Below are 19,070 nucleotides of genomic sequence, written 5' to 3'. Positions count from 1 at the left end.
AATAACTGTTACATGAGGAAATTATTTTATACCTGAAGAAAGGCTATGTTTATATGATTATACTGACTAAAGAAATTTTTAAGCAGGGTTAAAGCAAAGTTAATTAAGTTAAACAGCAGCTGAAAATCAACTGGGGAAGCTTTTTGTTGGGGGAATACTCTGGAGAATTTTCGGTTGCATCACACTTCTGTACTCAAATAAGCAAATACACTACTGGGGGCAAATATTCATAGCTAAAGTTGCATTAGATCCTTCTGCTGATTATTCAGGTATAAAGATTAACTTGACGTGGTATCAAATGTTTAAAATTTAGGAATTCGTCACAAAATTAATTGTAGAAACAATCTTTAAATTCTCAATATACAGTAGAGGTGTTTAAAACATTTTTGCTTTTGCTAATTAGCATAATACTGTATTGAAATAAAATCACTGATGGAATTGGGAAGAAAGCTCACTTGGTCTCTCCTCTTAGCTTCCCTTATCCCATCCCATCCCTCCACCTGGAAATTCAGAGACCTCTGAAAGCACAACTTGAAAATTACTAGGAGACAAGCAGTTGGGTGTAAATCATTTATCAAGGCCAGGTTAGTATATAAGACTGATTTCTATACTCCCCGCTTTTTGGGGGAAAATATTTAATGAGTAATTATATTTAATCTTTTATTTTGCTCTTCTACCCTAGAATAGTTAAATAATAAAGAAAAAATAGAAAATATGGATATATAGAGCTCGAATATTTAGGAGATAAATCATAAGAAAAACAAATATAAGAAGTAGATTCTACTTTCCTTTGAGATTAATGATATCTTGAAAAATGTAAACTTATTAACTTGGGCACATGTAACTTGCCATATAATTTCAAAGTAGGCTGATAGCAAACAAATGAATGAGGGCCCCAAATCTAACTACTAATTTATAGGAAATATACAGGTCAGAAGTATATATTAAATGAAACTACAAAGATGGAATCAGCAAAATCTGGACTATGAGAAACCCTACAGGACAATAAATAAAATACATTGTAACCGATAAACTCCAACGAAAATAAAATGGAGGGAAAGAGGTCCCAGTAGAAAAGAAGATTCCTAAGAGAAAAATCAACCAATCTCAAGGAATGGACATTAGCTGGATCCTAATTATGAGACAATCAGGCAAACTGGAATACTGACTTGATATTTTAAAAGAATTTTCTCTTTGGGTGTGATAAGGGCATTGGGGATTTTCCCCCTAGTCTTTACCTTTGAACATATAACCTAAAATAAATACAGATGAAATGATTTATCTAGGATTTGCTTTAGTAATCTGAGGTGGTAGGAAATAGGTGAAACAAGACTGAACACAAATTAGTAACTGCTGAAGATGGATGGTAGACATGGGAGGAGGGAGGTTGATTAAAACTATTATTTCTATTTTTGCAAGTATTTAAAATATTTCACAATGAGGGGTCAGCCTGGTGGCTCAGCGGTTAAGAGTGCATGTTCCGCTTCAGTGGCCTGTGGTTCACGGGTTCAGATCCTGGGTGCAGATATGGCACTGCTTGGCAAGCCATGCTGTGGTAGGCGTCCCACATATAGAGTAGAGGAAGATGGGCACGGATATTAGCTCAGGGCCAGTCTTCCTCAGAAAAAAGAGGAGGATTGGCAGCAGATGTTAGCTCAGGGGCTAATCTTCCTCAAAAAAAAAAAAAAAAGAAAGAAAGAAAAAATTCCACAAGGAAAAGTTAAAAAAAATAGAAGTATACTACCAAATGCTTTAGAACTAAAGCAGGTATTAACCTTTTCTGTGCCATGAACAAATCCCTTTGGCAGTCTGGTAAATCCTATGGACCTCTTCTCATAGAAATGTTTTCAAATGTATAATCTAAAATAGTGAGTATTACGAAGGAAAACAATTGTACTAAAATTCTGTAACTACAATATTTAAAAACAAATCTGTGATACGGTAATGTATGTGCTGCTTTATTAGGTCAATAAATAATGAATGGGTCTACCCACGGGTCTAATAACTATTTTGAGGTAATGTTGAGTACAAACAAGATTTTGAAGTATCTAAAACAATGTAATGCAACATGAAAATACCTATGATCCCTATTAATGATAAAAACACAGGTACTACTGATTTGTTCCTTATCAAAGATGATGCAATTTATAGTTAGATGTTAATGAAAATAAAGACCTAAACTTCTTCCCATTCTAATTCTCTCTTGGAACCCAGATCAAAACCCTCTTATTTAACCACTCGCTTATTTAACAAAACTCACATAAGGAGGCATCATAGCTCTGTATTGGGAAGCAAGCGCAGGTTGCTGTCCATTCAGTTTAGCTTGTGGAGGACCACAAGCTATCCTCTTTTCCACCACTTTGAGGATATCACTCTGCTCTGATGTTCCAGCTGTGCTTTCATCCTGGCCAGGGAGCTTTTCATCTTGGTCAGATGTTAAAGGAGAACCAGCAGACTTACCACCATCTCTCCAACAAGCAACATCTGGTATGGGGAGAGATAAGAAAGGAGTAAGAAAAAATCTGAAAATGGAACAGAATGAAAGCAAACGAAGCACATTTCCAAGAAAATTTAAGTAACAAGTAAACACAGTGAAGGAACAGTGAAAGTCTAATATATAGGCCCTACTAATGTTTCAACGTGTTTAGGTAGTCAAGAGAAGACACTTCCAAAGCAGAAAGGATGTACCTCAGAGGGCATCAATGGGTTTGGGTTGGGGAAGAAAGTATTAGAACTTTTCTACTAAGCTTTACCAATATTTGGTATAGAGACCAAAATTACTGTTATACCTGAGGTGTCCTGAGGGAAGGTCGGGGGGAGTTCTACAACCTGGAAGAGTTGACAGCGATGCTCTCACTCATTTGTTTTCAGTCTACTATCGCTAGTTACATGTGCCCAAGTAAGCAAATTTAGTGACTATATTATCTGGATCAACTACACTTAACCAAATAAAACAGTAAATGATTTTACAAGGAAACCCTGTTTGGTAGGTAGCCTCCAAGGTGGCCCAAATGGTCTCTATCTCCCTCTCACAGTGTACCAGGATCGGTCTGTGTAGCCTGTAGAATAAGGCAGAAGTGACAGCATGTCTGAGATTAGGTTATAAAGGACTGTGATTTCCATCTTGGGTGGGAGATGTCTGTCTGTCTCGCGTTACTTTTTTGGGGAAGCTTCGCTGTGAGTAGCCCACATACAAAACCACCACCATGACTGAGCTTGGAACAGTAGCCCCAGTCAAGTCAGCAGCAGATGACAGCTTCACTGCAACTTTGCTGTGAGAGTTTCTGAGCCAGAACCTCCAGCTAAGTGGCTCCCAGATTCCCGACCCTCAGATACTGTGTGAAATCCTAAGTCCAGTTCAGTTTGTTGTTTTGAGTTGCCAAATTTGTTATGCAGCAATAGATAACTGGTGAAAACCAACTGAACAAGAAAATGGAGCTGACACATTTATTCCTAATACAAAGTCATCAACCACATTATGCCAATTAAAAAATAAGAATAAAAACAGATGGTTTACCCAGACTTGACAAGAAACGAGCGAAAGGATATATGAAATGTATAAGGTTATCAGAAACATGGATTTGTAACCATTATTGCAAAGAGGAACCTCCCCATGTATATAGGTCCTTTGAGGCATTTGGTAATAACAATGAAAGCTAATACAATTAATAAGACATTTTAAAATCTGAGAGATTTTATATTTCTATGTTTAGTTTTTGATTTATAATGTACATAATAAAAGTATCTCTCACTATCCAAATTGATTTGGTTCCTCAGTTTAAGTTCAGAAAGTAAGAGATCCTTGAATATTAATAGAGTAGCAAATAAACGGATATAATATATAAACAAATATTTGCATATTGGAGAAGTTTGCTCAAAAAATTTTACTATTGTAAAAATGACCAAATACTAATGTGCAAGTAAGTCATCCAGGCATCTTGTTAAAATGTAGTTTTGGAGTGAGGCCCATGACACACGCTTCCAACAAGTTCTCAAGTTATACTGATGCATTCATGGAAAAACCAGACCTGAGCGGCAAGCAACTACAGTTGCTGTCTGCCTTTTCAAACTAGGCAAGTCGTATATACAACAGCAGGCAGAAGGTTCTATCACAAGATAAAACACAAATGTAATCTCATTCTGTAATTTTATTACATAGAAAGTACTCTTACTTGGTGGGCGTAAACTGGGTCCAGGTCCATAGTTGTCATCATTTGCTTCTTTTTCTTTTTTTTCCTGATCCCCAGCTGCCTGCAGGCTGGGAAATTCTTGCTGAAAGTGACTATTCACCTGGATTCCTACAGATTTTTTTTAAAAAACATTAACTGTAACTTTTATGCTGAAGGTAATGCAAATACCCTCCCAGGATAGAGCTCTCTGCCTTTTTCTGATAAATTATTCCACATTTCAATGATGACTATTCATATCCATAAAATTTTAAATTTATCTAGAATTAGAATCCCTTGGAAAGTTAATGAACAGCCACGAGGAGATAAAATCCTAAGAAAGGAATCTGCCAGACACTGTCCCAGAGGACTCATTAAAGATGACAAGGCAAGTGAACAGAGTTTCACTTGCTTCTCTTTTATTACGACTGCTTACATTTTCAATACAAGTGAAATTCCTCTGCTAATAACTCTAAGGATCAGTTCAAATGATATTACTGAAATAGAATTTATGAATCAACACTGCAAGTATCACAGTGAGGCTAAAATTCCTGCATTTAATTTACTGCTGAGATGCTGACTGCACTTCACTATTCTCACCCATTCCCCCATCTACCTACCTACCTACCTATTTATTTTTATACTTCCATAAATTAAGAGTTGATTTTAGTAGCTTGAGGTCCTCAATGGGTTTCTCCATACAACGGCTTATAGACATTTCCTGTCTTGCAAGTGGAAAAATCAAATTTTGCGGGGGAGCCCATCATTCCTCAGGGGAAGGAAAATACTACAGCTACTGTGCTTTATGGCTACTCTCTTGCTCTACTCTAACATGGAAATCGTGAGCAGCATGTTTGAAAGAGAAGAGGCTGAGGGGCACAGATGGAGATGAGTATGGTTTCTACCGATCTACCTGCCTGATGCATCCCCACGGATAAAAGGGTATTTTTATGTCTCAAAGAGCTGAGTATAAGGTTTTGTCTGCTCAAGTAGGGTAAAAGATAAAATAATGAGGGGCAGAGGATATCGTAAAGACTCCTTCTTTAATCTCTATCATTGGCTTAAATTCGGTTCTTGACACCACAACTTAACTAGCCCAAAAATAAAGACCCATTTTTAGGGCCTGAGTACAGTCATATGCCGCATAATGACATTTCGGTCAACAACAGACTGCATCGACAGTGGACCCATAAGATTAGTACCATATAGCCTTGGTGTGTAGTAGGCTACACCATCTAGGTTTGTGTAAGTACACTCTGCGATGTTCACACAACGATGAAACTACCTAATGGCACATTTCTCAGAACGTATCCTCGTTGTTAAGCAATGTGTAATGTTCTCTGCCCTTGCCAAAACACAATAATCTACCCCTTATCTCCTGCATGGCTGTTCAGTAACTGTCAAACCTAACCAGTTTCCCCAGCTAACGTCCACTTACCATCTCCTTGCCCACCTTGCTTGTTACTGGCCCATGATTTGGGAGCAGGTGCTACTTCTGGGGGAGCTGCAACCCCAGGTTTTGGCTGTGCTGGTGGAACTTCTGGTGTTCTTAAAAAAAATATGAATCCATTATTTCAGATATTATATGTTTAAATAAAATAAATATTTTATTTGAGGTAAGTCTGTATACAAATTATTTTGGCTACATGTTTACTCATAGATGCACTCCCCACAAATGTTTTCCTTCTGCAAGATTCCTTTAAACAAAGTACGGCAATTTCTGTCCCCCTTCATGCCTACCTTTGAATAACCCAAGGAGAAGACGGCTTTGATTTCATTTTGTAAAAAAAACAAAACAAACCCACTCATTATGGAACATAGCTACCAAAAATCTGCTTTGAAGAAGTGAATATTTATAATTAGAGATAACATTATAGGCATACATACAGTCTGGAGTGGTGGAATTAGCCAGGGCCTAAGGCTAACAAGCAAACTCTCCATTTGGTAGTCAACAGGTTCATCACTGTACTTAATACTGTTATTCAAAGAGGCAACAGCAACCTGCCTGATGCATCCCCACAAGTTAAAGGTGTTTTAAAGGGTCTACAGTTTTGTTCAATCCTTGTAATGAGATACTTAAAAATGAAAAAGGTAGTTAAGAGATGCAATACACTTCTGGTACACTCAGACCTGTAACTGGTTCGCTACGACGAAATACTTCGACAACAACTAAGAAGCAGAGAACAGTAAGTCTGTGATAAGCTTTACCCAAGCAGGCAAATTTACTATATAAAGCTCCCCAAAGAGGAGTACAGAAATTTGATAACAGTTATAGGCACAAAGCATCAAGTACCCAATTACTTATTTTTTAAAATTACCACTACTTAACTTGGTCATTCAATGAGCCCTGCATAATCCTTGACACATAGAATGCTCAATATTTCTTGAATGAATGATAATTAAGGGGGATATTATTAAGTATATCCCAGCTTTCTTGCTAATTCTTTATTCATTCAAATAATATTACAAGAGCACTCCGTGCATCAGGCAGTTTCAGTGAACCAGGCAGACAGAAATTCTCAGTATCATGCAAATTATTTAACGGAATCAACTCTTAATCCTATTAGAAAGAGAATGCCTGATTTGGTAGGGGTGGGAGAGGAGGGAGCCTGACACAATATATAAGAAAAGTTGTGATTAGCAATTCTGTCATCTGTTCTATCTTGACACAGAAACATTGCTACTAAACCCACTCAGAGGGGAAAATCAATCAAGTTGACTATATAAGACTTCAAAGGCATGAGATGTGTAACATGTGCAGTACAACACCCAACACATAGAAAGAACTCAAACATAAGTTCCCTAGAAAGAAAGGGGAATGGTTTCATTCTTTAGTAGACTTTGACTTACTTTTCTTCTTCATGCTGCTCTTGCTTTGATGCCCATCCTGTGCCATCTTTAGGTACAATGTTCACATTTGGATCATTGCCTTTGTTTTCCGCTTTGAGACTTGGGAGGTTAGCAGGTGGAGGCATACGCCGTGAGATACCAACTTTTCCAAGACTCTGTAATCCATGTCGAGCTGCAACTAAAGATCAATAACATCAACTTTCTTAGAACATCTATTTTATTCTTAAAACAACAGAGAAAGAAAACAGAAATCAAGGGGATCTTGAAGTATTATATCCCAACATTAGAACTTTTAAACTAAGCCACACATCTGCAACATAAGCCACCGCAGGAATTATATTAAAGTTTCAAACCGCTAAACAGGTGCTTTGAAAATTCTAACAATGCAATCCTATAGACTATGGAAAGGAAAACACTAACAATGCTGGTTTTGTGATTTTTTTCAGGGAATCTATTCAAAACTCAAAACTTACTATATTAGAGATCAAATATGTTGACTTTATGTTCATAATTAACACTGGTAATGTACCATATATGGTCTAGTTTTCACTTTGCACTATAAACACTGGGTTCAAGGTATCAAAAAACAAGACAAAACAAACTACCACAGGACTCTATGCCATAATTAAAAGTGGTAGTGAATACCCACTAATACATATATAGCTCTATGCCTATCAACCTCATTAACTGAGTTTCCCCTTTGGAACTACACAGTTCTAATTATTTTCTGCTGACAACAAACAGGAAAAAATTAACATTTTAAAACGTATTTATTAATTTGCAATTCTAAGATATTTAATTCATATCCCCTGGAAAATATGCGTACATAAAATGTATACAGGGTTGCATTAACATGGGTTTGACCCAGCTCCTAACAGCGAAAGTTCCAGTGTATCACTTACAGTAACAAAACAAAATCATAAAAAATAGACATGCCACTCAATTTTACTCACCTGTGGTTTTTTGAGTTTCTAATGATTTACCCTTGTAAGTATTAAATAAACTGAGTGTCGCATACTTTTTCCCATCCTTTGCTTTTGTGCTCTGGCCTGACTTCTCCGACATTTCGGTGGAAACTCATCGAGTCCAAAACCTCCTGACACACCCCTTAAAACCAGTCTTTAAAACGCACATGAGAAAGAAAAATAAGAAGGCAGATTTTAGAATTTATTAGCTTACTAAAAACTAAAACATTTAGTAAACTCAAATGTTCACAGAACTTCTGAAAAATAAAAACATTGAGAAATAGAATCAATCTTAAGTAACTCATAATAATTTCACAGACCCATTTAATACTGTCAAATTCCAACAACACACACAAAACCAATCAAAATAAACCACTATGCACTCAGTGAATATATTAGTTATTTACGGTTTGTAACCACTTAAGAATAAGAGTTTTAATCCATTTAATACTGTCAAATTCCAACAACACACACAAAACCAATCAAAATAAACCACTATGCACTCAGTGAATATATTAGTTATTTACGGTTTGTAACCACTTAAGAATAAGAGTTTTAATCCATACTGAGATGAACAGTTCTGAATAGATGAGTAGAAATATATTCAATCTATGGAGACTGTCTATTTTATAAATAAATATTACTCAATTTAACGGGCTTGAGGTGACTGGCATCATCAGCCTATACATACAGAATCCAAATATGATAGGAGGATAACATCATTCCCCTATAAATTGCATGCCTGTGTTTTCAGGCAGTATGTGTCTAACAAAGCTCTACTAATTTAACAGTTTAGAACAGAACACTCTCTTTTCTCTACACTCTGCAAATGGTAAAACATTTCATCATAAACCCAAGGTACATAAAAATACTGTTTTATGGTTATGGATTAAGTGTTCAAAAAACGGTGTGCACTTGTCAAAATAAGTCCCTGTACATATGAGAAGTTATTAGAAGTAAACACTATTTTAATGAACATTCACACACAGAGAATTTTCATCTTTGGAGCTAATGTACCCTAATCTTGGAGGTGTACCCTGAGTAAAAACTAGTCTATTAATAAACAGAGAAGACACAAATTAGCTCTCATACTATTTCCCTTCAATTTAATGAGGTGTACATATATATCAACCTTAGGGTTTTTTTTTTCTTTGAGTGGTTAGGGTGGGTGTATGGCAGAAGGTGGCAACTTCTACCAAGAAACCATTAGTAGCTAAAAGCATTGAGAACTAAGTATGGGAGTCAAAGATAGTATAGAATAGGTATATCACACAAAAGGCATTCAAAGTCAAGGAACGCCCGTGTAAATCCATCATTATAAAAATCATTTTATCTACTAGTTTTACATTTGTAAATTGCATAATCAGCACCACACGCAGAGACGTGGTTTCATATGCGTATCAAGTACCACATTCAACATCTGTAGTTTCATACAATTTATCGAGAATTTTCACATCTACTATCTCATTTCAGCCTAATAACCTTATGATACAGTTAGTATCCTGATTTTACAGATGAGGACACTGATGTTCAGAGGTGAGATTGGATTTGAAATCAAGGCTTCTGAGGCAGTCCATTACATCATGCTGTCTCCTCCCCATGGAACTGTACATAACCACTTAGCTCTTTGAGTGTACATTTACAATAAACCACTTTTCCTTGAGATAAATTGGGAAACGAACTCACCTGCAATGACAACAACTACACTAATATATAGACAGCTTGCTATCATATGTGGAAGAATATATATAATTAAATTTATCCCAAGGGTGCTAATAATGATGATGGCATGAAGAGAGTTGTACTCCCAGAATCTATCCTGTTGACATATTTTCATCAATAACATGAAAAAAGACATAAGAAGAATATTCATTTACAGTGACAAAAGAGGACAGTGCATATTCACTAGATGGCAACATTAAGATTCAAGCAGATCTTTCTTCAGGTGAAAAAAAGTAACTGATGTATCAAGAAAAACAGTCAACTTGTTCTTTCACCCTCATTTAACACCTAAGAATCCTCAAACCTCTACATCACAACTACTCAAGCAACACTCTCTAAGTGGAGACCCTCATATGCCTACATCATAGAGACAGCAACATAACAAGAAACAAACTCCTGAAACTTCCTAGGGGCAAACTTACAAGTACATTTGCACTTACATCCATCTTTGCCAAGGGTTTCCTTTCCTCCTTCCACCTATTGTTACAGTGGTTCTCAGCATCATCTAGAAACTCGTTAGAAACGCAAATTTTCAGGCCCCAACCCAGACTATTAAATCAAACTCTTGAGGATGGGCAGCACTCTTAAAGCACTGTTTTAGTAAGTCAGTCCTCCAGGTGATTCTGAGACATATAAAACTTTAGACAGTGGTGCTTAATCCTTGCTGCACATGAAAATCACCTGAGGATTTAAAATACACCAGTATCTGAGGTGCTGGGGTGGGGCCTCAGCATTGATCCTTATTTTGAAAAAAGATCCTCAGGTGATTCTAACACCCAAGCAGTCTTCAGAATCACTGCAATAAAGGGAGTGTGTCTTTCCTCCCATTCCGTCTAAGGCCAATCCTTTCTCCTGTGCTACCTACCCATCCTGTCCTCACTTCCTTTCTCATTCTAAACTCTTCTCTGTAGGGAATTTCATCCATTCTTATGGCTTCACCTACCAATTGATCATCCCAAAGTTACATCTCCAGCCCAGAACTCTGTGCTCCTGAAGAATATATCCCACTGCCTACTTACATTTCTTCTTTGTTTTTAATAAAGTTTCAACTTTACCTAGAACACAGGCACCTATTTCACATTAGGGTTTCAGAAACAAGCTTAACAAATATTCTGCACAGCATGAGAAGAAAATGGTAGTTTAAAAAAATTAAGTTGAGAATCAACGGAGGAAATATCTCAACATTGGACAAAATGTGAATCTTAGATAAGAACTCAACAAAACGAAGAAAAAAACTTGAAGAAACCCAAAAATTGATACTATGAACACACAATTCACTAGAGAAATAATACCAGTAAGCAAATGTATTAAAATGTTCAATTTCATAAGTGAACAAAAATTAAAATAAGATGGGCACTTCAGCTTGTCCCACATGCTTACACAAGGAAAACAATGTAACATTACACAATTTAACCACAGGATGATAGAATATCTAATTCAATTCTAGCCATCACAAAACATTACAGCTTTGGATAGAACTATAAAATGAATCTTAATTTTCCAACTTAAAAAGAAAAACAAAAATTTTCCTATATATTATAAGGAGTTTCCAAACACAAAGAAAGAACAAGCAATTGACCAAAAATTGAAGCCACAAAATACAGGCTCTACATATGGTCAAAGTTTCTGTAAACATATTATAAAATTCATATTTGAGTAGTTCTTTCTAAGGTTCAAAATTCTGTAAAAAGTTTCTTCTACTATTACTAAGCTACTGTCTATTTTATGCCCTTCGGTATATGCTCTTTCCAAACAAGAAGTAAACAAAATACATATTGGGTGTAATCTGAGGTGAGAAAGATGGACAAAGAATCAGCTTCTTAGCCCACTAGAACAGAGAATAAACTTATGCTCTCATATGCTTATGAGTCTCTCTTGTTATGTGTTACAGTACCTACTATATCAGAAAAAAAGTAAATCATAAATACGTATAATTGACGTTAGTGTAAATGAAATCAGAAGATAATTCAATAAAAAATAATGGTGAACTATCACTTAATATACCTACTGCTATAAAAGAACATGCATTTCTAAAGACAGAATTTGCAGCCATAAATAACGAGACTGGATAAATTGGAAAGGCTAATTCCACTATAATGGTTTGCCAGTTAAATGTGGACACTTTTAGTTTAAAGCCAAAGTTTAATTTAGCCTACTTGTTTTTGATGTCTTGCTTCTGAAAGGCTTGGAAGACACCTGAAACTCTTAATTAGGCTGAAACTTCATTCAACATATAACGGACAGAAAAGCCAGTGACTTGTTCAAAAATTAAGATTAGTTTTAAGACAAAACATCAAAGGAATCCAACCGATCAAGAATAAGCACCATCAAGACTTAGCTTCACTTTGCATAATTTATTTAAAAATATTTCTAAAAATGTAATTCCTTTTGGATGCCTAAAATGAATCAAAGAATCATGGCTATATAAGAATTTTCTATGAAACTAATGATCAAGACTAACAGGCTCACACTTTCGGCCAAGATGAAGTAATAGGGACCAGATTTACATTCCCAACAGAAACAACTCAAAAACTGAATATATATATATATATATATATATAATATATGTACAGTCTAGTGCATGTAGGTATATATATGTGTGTGTATGTGTATATTTTACTTATATATAAATAAAACAAAGAGCTTAACACACTGAACATAAGGCAAGGAAGGACAGTGATCCCTAACAGATAGGAAACAAATGAAGTGATCCCCATGCTTTCCTGAACTTACTGCCTGGAGAATTCCCAGGTCATGGCACAGAGAAGGGAACTCAAGTGGAGGCTGGCAGACTGCCTAAATTGAAAAAATGGAGGTGAGAGTTCAGGGTGACCACGATGGTTAGGATATAGTATTGGAAAGAAGAGAGCTACACAGAGAGAAAACGCTACAGAGGATCCCCCTTGAGTATTCAGCAGAGTACCAATCTGCACATGTCTCTGAGGAAACTACCTAAAGCCAGGAAAGAACATCCAAAACAAACAGAGGAGAACAGTGCCTGATACTCACAAAGGGCTGGGAATACTTCCTATTCTCATCAGCTAGACTTTTAAAACCTCACAATTCACCGGGCATTGGGTAGAGTATTCAGGAATACCTTGTCTTAGTAGTGGTATATATTAAATTAAAGTACCAACTGCTCTGGTCTTGCCTAACAAATCTCAAAGCCAACACCAAAAGGATCAAACTTTTCCCCAGTAACTGACTCCCAAATAAACTTAAAGAATACTTATAAAAACTGAAAAAGTATCCAGCTTTCAACAAGGTAAAATCCACATTGTGGCATCTAATTAAAAACTATCATGCGGGGCTGGCCTGGTGGTACAGTGGTTAAGTTTGCATCGTTCCACTTCTCTGTGGCCCAGGATTCGCCAGTTTGGATCCCAGATGCGGACATGGCACCGCTTGGCAAACCATGCTGTGGTAGGCGTCCCACATATAAAGCAGAGGAAGATGGGCATGGATGGTAGCTCAGGGTCAGTCTTCCTCAGCAAAAAGAGGAGGATTGGTAGCAGTTAGCTCAGGGCTAAGCTTCCTCAAAGAAAAAAAACCTCCATCTCACATCCATTTTAAGACTCATTTCTGGGGGCCGGCCCTGTGGCCAAGTGGTTGCATTTGTGTGCTCCACTTCAGTGATTCCGGGTTTCACCGGTTCGGATCCTGGACACGGACATGGCGCCACTCATCAAGCCATGTTGAGGCAGCATCCCACATGCCACAACTAGAAGGACCCACAACTAAAAATACACAACTATGTACCAGGTGGCTTTGGGGAGAAAAAGGAGGGGAAAAACCCAAACTGTCATGCAAGCAAAGAAGCAGAAAAATATGAACCACATTAAAGGAAAGAATCAATCAACTGTAATCAATCTAATTGACCCTAGTTGAATTAATGGACAGGGATGTTAAAAGTTATTTTCTTATAAGAGCATTCTATATGTTTAACAAGTAAAAGACTGAATACAAATAGAGACACAAAAGATATTAAAAAATCAAAACTTAGAGAAATGAAAAACACACTGGATGATATTAGCAGTATTTTAGACATTGCTGAAGGAAATAGTAAACTTGAAGTCATTAACAGATGAAAGACAATGAGAAAAAAGAACTTAAAACAGAAGTATTGGGGCCAGTCTGGTGGAATAGCAGTTAAGTTCGCACACTCTACTCTGGTCGCCCAGGCTTCACCGGTTCAGATCCCAGGCACGGACCTATGTACCACTTATTAAGCCATGCTGTGTCAGGTGTCCCACATATAAAGTAGAGGAAGATGGGCACAGACATTAGCTCAGGACCAATCTTCCTCAAAAAAAGCAGTATCAGGGCCAGCCCAGTGGCACAGTGGTTAAGTTCACATGCTCTGCTTCAGCAGCCCAGGGTTCACAGGTTCGGATCCCGGGCACAGACATCTACACATCACTCATCGAGCCAAGCTGTGGTAGCACCCCACATACAAAATAGAGGAAGACTGGCACAGATGTCAGCTCAGGGCCAATCTTCATCAATCAATAAATAAATAAAAAAAGAAGTTTGAGTAAGCCTTGAGACAACTTCAAGCAGCCTAACCTTTGTGTAATAGGAGTTGCCTAAGGAGGAGGGGTGAGAGACAGAAAAAATAATGGCCAAAATATTACAAATTTGATGGGAACTATAAACCCAGATTCAAAAGACTCAAAAAAGTCGAAGCATAAGAAATATAAAGAAATATACCAAAGCACATCATAATCAAATTGTTCAAAACTAACAATAAAGAGAAAATCTTAAAAATAAGAGAAACAAACATAAGAAGGATAGCATGAATGTTGCCAGAAACCATGCAATTGAGAAAATATTGCAGCCACATCCTTAAAAAAAAAAGTATTGAAAAAAAAGAAAATTGATAACCTAGAACTCTTTACTTAGCAAAAATAACTTTCAAAAGTGAAGACCAAAACAGAGAGCTTTCTCAGACATAAAAAAGTTGAAAGAGTTCATCACTAGCAGATCTACACTACAAGAAATGTTAAAAGTCCTTCAAACAGAAAAAGTTTTTTTGAGGATACCAGATTGAAATCTAGATCTACAGAAAAGAATGAACAGCACCAGAAATGGAACTGAGTAATATGTGAGTTTTTTATCATCATCTAAATATGTTTATCCCTGGAATGCAAGGTTGGTTTAATATTCAAAAATCAATCAATGCATCTCACCATTAAACTAAAATAGAAATGCATGATTATCTCAATAGATGCAGAAAAAACATCTGACAAAAGCTAGCAGCCATTCCTGATAAAAACTCTCAGCAAACTAGGACTCCAGCTGATAAAGGGCATCTATGAAAACCTATTTTAAAAAGTCTATTAGTAAAAAACAAAAACCTATAGCAACACCATACTTAATGGTAAAAGACTGAATACTTACCCACTGTCCTCCCAAAGATCAAGAATAAGGTGAGGATATTTACTATCACCATTTCCGTTCAACACTATTATAGAAGTTCTAGCCAGTGCAATAAGATAAGAAAAAGAAAAGGAGAATTCAGATTGGGAAGGATGAAATAAAACTGTCTTTACTTGCTGACATGATCAAATATGTAGAAAAATCTGGTGGAGTCTAGAAAAAGCTACTAGAACTAAGGAGAGTTTAGCAAGGTGGCACACAAAGTCAATACACAAAAATCAATTGTATCACTGAATAGTAGCAATGAACAACCAGAAATTGAAATGAATGTACAACTTATAATAGCAATTAAAATATGAAACACTTAGAGATATATCTGACAAAAACTGTACAAGATTTGCATACTGAAAACTACAAAACATTAAAAAAGACCTAGATAAATGGAGATATGCCATATTATGGGTCAAAAGATCCAATATAAAGATGTCAGTTCCTGCCAAAGTGATCTATACAAGAGTCAAAGCAGTCTCACATAAAATTTTAGAAGAAAAAATTCTGGAGGGAGGTGGTCAGAATTTGTCAAGCTGATTCTAAAATTCATAAAGAAATGAACAGGACCTGGCAAAAGAACTTTGAAAAAAAGAGTCAAGTTGAAGGGCCAATGTCATCCAATTTCAAGACTTGTAAAGAAGCAATGAAGAAAGTGTGGTATTGGTGTAAATTAAACAGATCAATGGGAACACAATAGTCCAGAAATGTAAATATATAAAGGAGTCTGATTTTTGGCAAATGCAAAGAAAATCCAGTATATAAAGGATAGTCTTCTCAACAAATGGTGCTGGAGCAACCAGGTATACATAATACAAAAACAACAACAACAACAAAAAAAACTCTGATCCACACCTCACAACATACACAAAACTCAACTCAAAATGGACCACAGCAAAGCAAAGTTGTAGTCAGAAGATGAGTAAGTTCTGGAGATCTAATGCACAGCATTATGATTACAGTTAACAATACTGTATTAGACACTTCAAAGTTGCTAAGAGACAAGATCTTAAATGTTTTGTTTTTTTTTTTAAAGATTTTATTTTTTTCCTTTTTCTCCCCAAAGCCCCCGGTACGTAGTTGTATATTCTTTGTTGTAGGTCCTTCTAGTTGTGGTATGTGGGACGCTGCCTCAACGTGGTTTGATGAGCAGTGCCATGTCCGCGCCCAGGATTCAAACCAACGAAACACTGGGCCGCCTGCATCGGAGCGCGCGAACTTAACCACTCGGCCACGGGGCCAGCCCCGATCTTAAATGTTTTAACAAAAAAAGTATGTCACAAGATGGAGGTGTGAGCTAATGCTACCGTGGTAATCATATCACAATATATAAATGCATCAAATCAATGTGTTGTACACCTCAAACTTACAGAATGTTATATGTTAATTCTATCTCAATTTTTAAAAAATGACCATAGACAAAATGTAAAACCTAAAACGCTAAAACTTCTAGAGAAAAATAGGAGAAAATCTTTGCAAACGGGGGTTAAAGAGTTCTTACAACACTAAAAGCACAATCCATGAAAGATTAAACTTATGAATTGAACTTTTGCTTTTTGAAAGACATTACTGAGAACGAAAAGACAAGCTACTGTCTGGGAAAAAAAATCTGCAAATCATATATATATGATAAAGGACTTTTATCCAGAAATATATAGAAAACTCTCAGAACTTAATAATGAGAAAACAACCCAATTTTTAAAAAGGGGCACAGAATTTGACACTTCACCAGAGACAGATAATTGGCAAATAAACACATGAAAAGATGTCAGCATTTCAGCATCATTAGTATTTGGGAAATGTTATTTTAAATCACAGTAGGATACCTCCATACATCTACTGCATCTAAGCTAAAATTACAAAATGATTATACCAAGTGTTGATTAGGATGTGGAAGAAGTGGAACTCTCATAGCCTACTTGTGGGAATGTAAAAGGTTACAACACTTGGGAAGATAGTTTGGTGGTTTCTTAAAAAGGAAAACATCCACCAACCATATGATCTCCCCCTTCCACTCCTAGGGTTTGTACAAGAGAAATGAAAACATAAGTCCATATAAAGACTTGTACTGTGGTTCAGTTTTATTTGTAATAGGGAAAAACTGGAAACAAACCAAGTGTCCACCAGCAGGTGACTGGATAAACAAATTGTGGTATATCCATAAACAGACCATCCAAGCAATAAAAAGGAATAAACTACTGACACATGAAACAACATGGATGGATCTCAAAGTGATTAGCTGAATGAGAGAAGATAGGCTCCCTACACACATACTGTATTTTATATGAAATTCTATAGTGTAGGATTCAGATAGTAATTGCCTAGGGATGAGAATGATGAGGGGCAGAAGGAAATTCTTTTTGATGATAGATACATTATCTTGATTGTGGTAAGGTTTTCAGAATGTGTACAAGCAAAACTTAGCAACTAATACACTTTAAGTATGTGCGGTTTATTATATGTCAATAAAAATTATTTGATCTTTGTCCCCAGCCCTGGCACAGGGCTCTTAAAACTCCTTGAATTTCCCAAATGATAAGAGAGATAAAGGTGTCTTTTATTATTCATAACAAGTCCCTTTCAACTACACCAAGAGTTTATGTTAATGTAGTGACTCCTGGAAAGTCCCTAAGGATGAAGGCTGGTTCCCAGGGAAGCAATCATGTGATTAAAGGGCTGGAACTTGGGGCTGGCTGGGTGGCGCAGCGGTTAAGTGCGCCTGTTCCACTCCGACAGCCTGGGGTTCACAGGTTCAGATCCTGGGTGCGGACATGGCACTGCTTGGCAAGCCATGTTGCGGTAAGTGTCCCACATATAAAGGAGAGGAAGATGGGCATGGATGGTAGCTCAGGGCCAGTCTTCCTCAGCAAAAAGAGGAGGATTGGCGGCAGATGTTAGCTCAGGGCTAATCTTCCTTCAAAAAAAGGGCTGGAATCTTCAGCCTCATCCACCTCTCCTCTGAGGAGAGGAGCTGGAGGTTGAACTCATCGCCTAGGGCCAATAATTTAATCATTTGTACATCCATAAAAATCCCTGAAATACTGGCTGGAAGAGCTTCCTCGAGGATGGAACACCACCAACTCCATGGAGACAGAAGCTTGGGACCCTTCTGGACCTCACCCAGTGTATCTCTTCATCTGGCTGTTCATTCATATCCTTTAATATCTTTGTAATAAACTGGTAATCTAGTAAGTTGTTTTCCTGAGTTCTGTGAACCTCTCTAGCAAATTAATCAAACCTCTGGTTTACAGCAAGCCAGTCAGAAGCACAGGTAACAACCCGTACTTTCAATTGGCATCTGAACCAGTGAGGGGACAGTCTTGCAGGACTGAGCCCTTATTAACCTGTGGAATCTGATGCTATCTCCAGGTAGACAGTGTCAGAATTGAGCTAAATTATAGGACACCCAGCTGGTGGCCAGAGAATCCAAGAATTACTTAGGGTGGGGAAACCCCTCCCCCCCCCCCCCCCCACAGTGACCAGAAATGTCAGAAGTAGAGGTTAAAGAGTATAGGAGACAGACAGGAGTGTTTTTTCTTTATACAAGGGAAGGGGGGATGGGAGGGAAAGAAACACACTGGCAAAGATATTAAATTGGAGAAATCAGCAGTCCTGATAAGGAATAATAAAGAATAATGTAATAATAGAGCTAACAGTGAATCAGGAAAAAAAGTCAGAACACAATAAGCAAAGAATCAACAAATAGTGTTTCTGTTTCTGAAGTTGGTAAGAAAGCACTTTAAGATTCTTGTAACTGAAAATTTACAAATAGATAAAACTAAGAAATAGGGAAAGAACCAACTGGAAATGAAAAACAAACCTATCTTGGATAAAGTAGGAACTCAAAATCCAAACTACAAAACAGCTCACATGAAAAACATGCAATACACAGTCATATAATTCAGAGGACTGCTCTTAAGGATTTTCATTACCAGACAAA

The 19,070-nt window shown here is 36.9% G+C and overlaps 1 protein-coding gene across 17 annotated transcripts in view; it reads right to left on the bottom strand.

Moving 5' to 3' along the window:
- The window catches only part of PRRC2C (proline rich coiled-coil 2C), a 94,628-nt gene that overhangs the window by 59,861 nt on the left and 15,697 nt on the right, over window positions 1-19,070 (bottom strand). For 9 of the 17 annotated variants that reach the window (XM_005609655.4, XM_005609661.4, XM_005609658.4 and 6 more), the window contains exons 2-6: window positions 7,970-8,135; window positions 7,017-7,194; window positions 5,605-5,714; window positions 4,173-4,298; window positions 2,261-2,484 (exon numbers count right to left, since the gene is read on the bottom strand). In XM_005609655.4, the coding sequence (XP_005609712.1) occupies window positions 2,261-2,484; window positions 4,173-4,298; window positions 5,605-5,714; window positions 7,017-7,194; window positions 7,970-8,081 (750 nt within the window). In that variant the 5' untranslated portion in view covers window positions 8,082-8,135. 17 annotated transcript variants of the gene reach the window in all.

Source organism: Equus caballus, chromosome 5 (genome assembly GCF_041296265.1).
Source record: "Equus caballus isolate H_3958 breed thoroughbred chromosome 5, TB-T2T, whole genome shotgun sequence".
NCBI classification, from domain to species: Eukaryota; Metazoa; Chordata; class Mammalia; order Perissodactyla; family Equidae; genus Equus; species Equus caballus.
The sequence above is the reverse complement of the archived record's forward strand: the minus strand, read 5'-3'. Positions and strand labels throughout refer to the sequence as shown.